This window comes from Halichoeres trimaculatus, unplaced genomic scaffold (genome assembly GCF_033239565.1).
Source record: "Halichoeres trimaculatus isolate MK-OKI-2021-1 unplaced genomic scaffold, fHalTri1.1 fHalTri1_scaffold_16, whole genome shotgun sequence".
NCBI classification, from domain to species: Eukaryota; Metazoa; Chordata; class Actinopteri; order Labriformes; family Labridae; genus Halichoeres; species Halichoeres trimaculatus.
The window spans coordinates 11,120,226-11,126,225 of NW_027437194.1; the positions used below are offsets into that span (position 1 = coordinate 11,120,226).

At 40.4% G+C, this 6,000-nt stretch overlaps 1 protein-coding gene across 2 annotated transcripts; it reads right to left on the bottom strand.

Annotated features, from left to right (window-relative positions):
• Positions 1–140: 140 nt before the first annotated feature.
• Positions 141–5,363, bottom strand: capslb (calcyphosine-like b). Of its 2 annotated transcripts, none has more exons than XM_074690761.1 (5): positions 5,151–5,363; positions 4,475–4,613; positions 3,540–3,717; positions 3,195–3,398; positions 141–965 (listed from the first exon to the last, which is right to left on the bottom strand). In XM_074690761.1, the coding sequence occupies exons 2-5, from the start codon at positions 4,609–4,611 to the stop codon at positions 864–866; spliced, it is 621 nt and encodes a 206-aa protein (XP_074546862.1). In that variant the 5' UTR covers positions 4,612–4,613; positions 5,151–5,363; the 3' UTR covers positions 141–863. The 2 variants fall into 2 exon arrangements, with proteins under 2 accessions (XP_074546862.1, XP_074546861.1); XM_074690760.1 differs by having other exon boundaries at positions 3,195–3,404.
• Positions 5,364–6,000: the final 637 nt, after the last annotated feature.

A 6,000-nucleotide genomic window follows, 5' to 3' on the forward strand; every position in this document is an offset into this window, starting at 1 on the left:
AAAAAGCGGTCTTAGTTGCCTGTAACTAGTAAAAAAAAAAACTGCTAGTAGGGTAAGAGAAATGAACTAGTATTAAGACATTATCCTAATCTTGAAAAGCACATTTCTCTTGCCCCACTGGCAGATTTTATTTACTTGTTACAGGCAATTTAGACCTCATTTTGTCTTTAAAGAACTTGAAATAAGACATTTTTCTGGACTGGTCAGGTGAAAGGGGCTCATATCAAGTCTAAAAAGACATTTTCACTATAAACAAGAAAAAAAACTTGATAAGATTTCAGGTTTTTGCAGTGTACATCAGAGTGTGGAAGAAGGAGGCGCTGGTTATAAAAGCTCATCATTAATCCACTGAGCAAAGCCTGAACCTGTTACCATGTTCAATGTCTGTATTTGAATATATTCCAGGAATCTATGTACGTTCATTTCTTGTGTTTAAAGCTGCTGTAGTATTATAACACATTGGGTGTTGTTTTCAGGTATTATTGTAGATTATATTATCCAGCTGGGGGACCTTCTTTGATTAAACTTGTAACAGGAAGCTCTGCCTCTGTTTCTTCAACCTGAGACTCCTCTTTGTTCACAGAGGATTTATTTACCAACATGCAATAAAAGAGCTCAGGCAAAGACAGTCTGTCACTCTGGGTTTACTTTGAAAGTTAAAAAATAAAAGCCTTAAAGAGACAGCAGCTAAAACAAAGTGATTCAGACAGCGGTTGAAAAAAAGATTTTTCTAAAATACCAGGGAGAGAAAATAGGGGGCTAAGGGGACACCAGAGGGACAGAATAAAGACTTAAAAAAGAAGAATACCCCCTCTTTAAAGCTAAAAGGAAAACAATCACATTCATGATTCATGGTGTTTGATTCAAAGCTTCCAGGCGTTTTTCATCATCAGGATGAAATAAGCGTCGTTGTCGATGGAGGCGCTGACTCCACAGTAATAGTTCACAAACTCATCTTTGGTCACCTGTGGAGAAGAACACAGGTTACAGGAAGAGGACCTGAGACACAGACCACAGGAAGGAGAGACGTCTACAAAATAAAAGCCCTGAGAAAAGGGTTGGTTACTGATCTTAGCGCTGCTGGTTTCCATCCAAAGAGCCACAAATGAATTCCTTTATTTTAAATGTAACAAAAAAAAATCATCTGTGTAACGACACTTTATTTGATTCCATTAAGATTCATTCTGTTCAAATACGAGACTGTGGTTCTTCCCTCCTCTGATGGTGACCTGATCGACTGAACATCTCGTTGAACTTCTGGAAAAAGAACAGTCATAATCTAACTGAGCGAGGCGTTGATCAGATTATTAAAGAAACAAGAAAAGAGGAGCTTCCTGTTTGGATGGAAACACAGCAGGTAAGAACAGAGGTCAAAGTTCACCTTGATTCAACTACAGAGAGAAGCCAGAAATCCACCTGCTGCAAAGAAACCCCTGAGAGACACCACACTACTGTCCACGTGTGTCACTATCTACAGTCCCTATCAGTCGCAGCTGTGAGCAGAGTATTTCAGGTCTACAGATTTGACTGTGAGGAAACAGAAAAAGTGTGAAACAGGAACTGGCCCCGCCCTCCTCCTCCTCTTCCCTCCACCAGCAGCAGGTTTACCGGAGTGAGGCTAACTCAGAGTTTCCAGGCGTTTCTCATCATCACAATAAAGTAGACGTCAGTGTCGATGGACGCGCTCACACCAGCGTAATAATTCATAAACTCCTCCTGGGTCACCTTCAGAGAGTAACGCAGCGTCAGTACAGGTTTATATCATTCAGGTCACACAGCCATCATCCTCCTCTGGTAGACTCCTACTGCTCTCTAATCTACTGCTACTCTAATCTCAGCTTTAGCGCTGAGCTAACTCTAAGAGAGGCAGAGTCCTCCAAAGAGAAAATCTCCAAGACACTGTTTTCTGTAAGGATCACGCTGAGATCACACTGTTAGTATGGCAGAAAAAGGTCCTCAGCTGCCAGTGTTCCTGTGTCTAAGTTATATCAGAGGATGAGCTACGAGAGATTCAGTGCTAACAGTGATGCATTTTAACATCTTTACATCTGCACACGGTGGCATCTTCAGACAAGAGCTGATCTGAAGTAGTCAGATATATCATTATTGAAAAAGGACTGTGTTATATCTGACTACTTCATGAAAATTCAGAGGTTTGTCAATTGGTTTGATGATAACTATCTGGTTCTGAACATAAATAAAACAGAGGAAATGGTGTTTGATCCTCAAGGGGTGGGTGACCACCGGCCTTTGGTCATCCATAACTAATCCATTGCCCAGGTGCAGTCATACAAATACCTTGGTGTGTTTATTGACAATGCACACTCCTGGAGCACACACATTGACAACCTCTGCTGCAGATTACAACGATTGCACTTCTCATGGCAACTGAGAATTCATGGTGTGGATCAAAAATTTATGTTAATTTTTTATAAGGCTGTCTTGCAGAGTCTCATCAGATACAGCATAACAGCTTGGTTTGGGAACCTTTCTGTTCAGCTCAGAAACAAACTATCTCGGTTAATTCATGCTGCTGGAAAAAGTACAGGTGTTAAAGAGCAGGTTTCCAGTCAGACTATCTGTGATCAGGCCACTCTGCAAAAGGCATACAAAATAATCAATGATCCATCACACATTCTACATAGTGAGTTTGAGCTGCTACCATCCGGAAGAAGATTTAGAGTTCCTCACTTTAGACTAAACAGATTTAAAAATTAATTTATTCCTGCGTCTATTAAAATGGTCGACCAGAACAGTTGAGACCAGTGCTCTGATTTTTGCATGTTTTGCGCAGTAGCACTTTTGCACAGTTAGCTCCCTTGCTATTTATTCATATGTTTCAACTGTTTGTATTTATTTGCTGTTATGTATTCACTACTGTATTCACCACTTTATACTGTAGTGGCATTATGAGGTTGCGCCTGGTATTCTGTGTATGTGATGTGTTTGACGTGTTGTCTGATGTGACTGCAGCGAGGGTGTTTGGCCCAAAATGAATTTCTCACTTTGTGAGACAATAAAGTTAACCTTGAATCTTGAATCTTGAATCTTCACTCCTGTACTTAATGGCTCAGTTTTAAGGGGTATTATCTGGTGCAGGGTGTTGTGGGTTCATGGCACAAAACTACACTTTTTTTTAATACATGATGGTTAATTCAGGATAAAACCAGACACCACCTGTCCATGTTTGTTACCTGTCCATCTTTATCATACGGAGAGTCAAAATTATCCAGGAACTTCCTGAACACCTGATCCTCCGTCCACTCCCCGTTCTGGTACTTGGGGTGGTACTTGGGGTTGTAAACCCCCCGCAGGTCTTCAATGGTGATCACCCCGTCACCCGTCTTATCCAGCTTCCGAAACGCCTGCATGACCACCTCCTTCCTGGCTTTAGACATCTGTGGCTTCAGGCAACACATACACAATTCCTCTTCTTAAAGGTTAAACTTGTTTCTGAATCACATCAATGTAGAGAAATCAGCGCCCTGACACAGAGAGCAGAAAGGACCTGCTGCTCAGTGATTGGTCAGACTTCTTACCCTCAGAGTGATGAGGAACTCGTCAAAGTCGATGGTCCCATTCCCATTACGGTCAAAGTGCTGAAAGAGATCTGTAGCTTCCTCTTTCTCAATCAGGATCCCATAATCATTAAGACCTTTCAGAAACTCCTTCAGGTCCAGGGAGCGGCTTCTATCATCATCCATTATTTTAAAGGTCCTGAAAGACACACAGAAGAAGTCACCGCCTGCACAGCACAACATGTAAAGTGAATATCATGAGTCATTCAACAAATCAGCAAAGTGTTCTGAGAGGATCTAAAAATGATGAGTTTTTATCCATCATCATTACTGTTGGAGCAATGTTTTCACTTTGATTATAGCATTTCACGCTATGAAACACATCTGTTATGGCCTGAGCTTGATGCCTTGTACCATCCTACACGTCATTTCACTGCAGAGAGGATTCCTGCTGAGACAGTAAAGTTAGAGTCTGTATCAGGACACTGAACGCTGAGATGTGTAAGTGAGACGTTAGTAAACAGGAGGGATATGAGTCAAACCAACAAACCACAACATCAGCACCAACAACAAGAAACAAACACATCACAACTTCCTGTTTACTGTCAGCGTTCATCATCCACAGGAAGACCTCAGAGTCTGCATTACCATCACCATCATCCTCATAATGAGCTAACCCTTCGTAACATGTCATCACTTGTGTTTGTGCTGAAGGTGCACAGCTCTGAGTCTGATCTGAGCTCCTTAAGAGCTCTAGTTTGAACAAAGAAGTCAAAGAACGGTAATGAAATCCACTCCCTAAGCAGCAATCTTCAGCTTTGTTATTTCACACTGTGGGAGGGATGAACCGAGGACTCCTTTAGGGCCTCTGCTGATCTCACCGGGTTGGGTATGAGACCTGTAACTCCCAGTTAAAGTGAGGAGGAGGAGGATCAGGGCCACAGCCATCAGCTCACCTGCCCAGACCTTTGATCCCAGACGATCCTCTGGCCAAACACTGCAGCCTGAGCCTCTCCACTGGGTCCGAGCACTCAGACAGCCGCCGCTTGGCGTTCATTGCCATCTCTCGATCATGTCTCGATGTCCCAGCCATGACTGATAACACCAACAGACAGCCTTAGTTACTCATAAGAGGACAGAAAACTGTGTTTACAGATAAGAATGAACTTTTAAACCTGTTTCTTTAAATACTGACATATGATGACATGTCCACCAGACCTGACTATTTGAAACATGCCAGTTAAATCACAACAAAATATATAATAAACTGCTATTACAGGAAGTCTTAGCTCACAGAAAAATACAATATACAGATACATGCAGGTACACAGATATGCGTAGATACACACACACATATACAGATACACACAGATATGCACACAGATATATAACTATACATGTGTAGGTAAACACACGGACAGTGTTTAAACTTTAATACTCAAATGATCTGATAGTCCCTCTGATTTCTATTTAACACGCCCTGCTTTAACATTTTTAGTCTGAACTTTCAGTAATTACGGTTCATATAGTCCAGGTTCGGATGGTTCAGGTCTAAAGTCTGCAGGTACAAACTAGTGACGTCACATCATAAACATGTGGGAATTGGTCGATATCAAACAAAAAGAAACTCACCGACTCTTTAGTTTTTATCTTCACCTTTAACAACAAAGTCTGCCCCTCCCCAAACGATCCACGTTACCATGGACATCTAACATTCTCTCCTGTGATTGGCTGGTCAGTCCTCTGTGTTCATAAACATCACAAACGCATCACCTCACGAGACCAAACACACCTGTTCACCTTTAAACGAGGTTTCATGTCTTTAAATCTCCAAATTGACCGAAATAGTTTCATCGAGACACGAGTTAAACCGCAAGAAACTAGCGTTGACACGATTTCCTGCAATCCTTTCACAGTTAAAGTTCGTCACTGCCTTCAAATTAAAAGCCTGTCAGTGTCCGTGAAACAGTGGAAGTATTGAAATGAAAACTGTCACAGTTTCACTACATGTTTTCAGATTACTTAACCGTCTAACAGAAATATTATTTAACTGTAGTCATTATATTTAACTTTATTCATCATCTACTGAAGTCAAAACTGCAAAAACTTAAAACATTAACTCTTTTCTATACTTTTATTCATTCTAAAAGTAAAATAAATTAATACATCTTCTGTCAAATTATATTTCTTTTTGTCTTCTGTAAAGAAATTATAAAGCCACCAGGTCTGACTGAGTTAATCTTTAATCATATTCACAGCAAACAGAAAATAGCAACAGGAGTGAAAATAGTGCTAAAAGATGAAAAAGGATAGCGATGAAATACATAAAATTACAATTTAAGAACAGAAATTAAACAGAATGAAATACGTTAAAATAAAAAATATGTTTAAAGAGTGGTAATTACTGTGTTGATGCAGTTTATGACACAGTTTTAATCATAGTAATCCCTCTCTCTGTCCATACACAGAATATTACATCCTT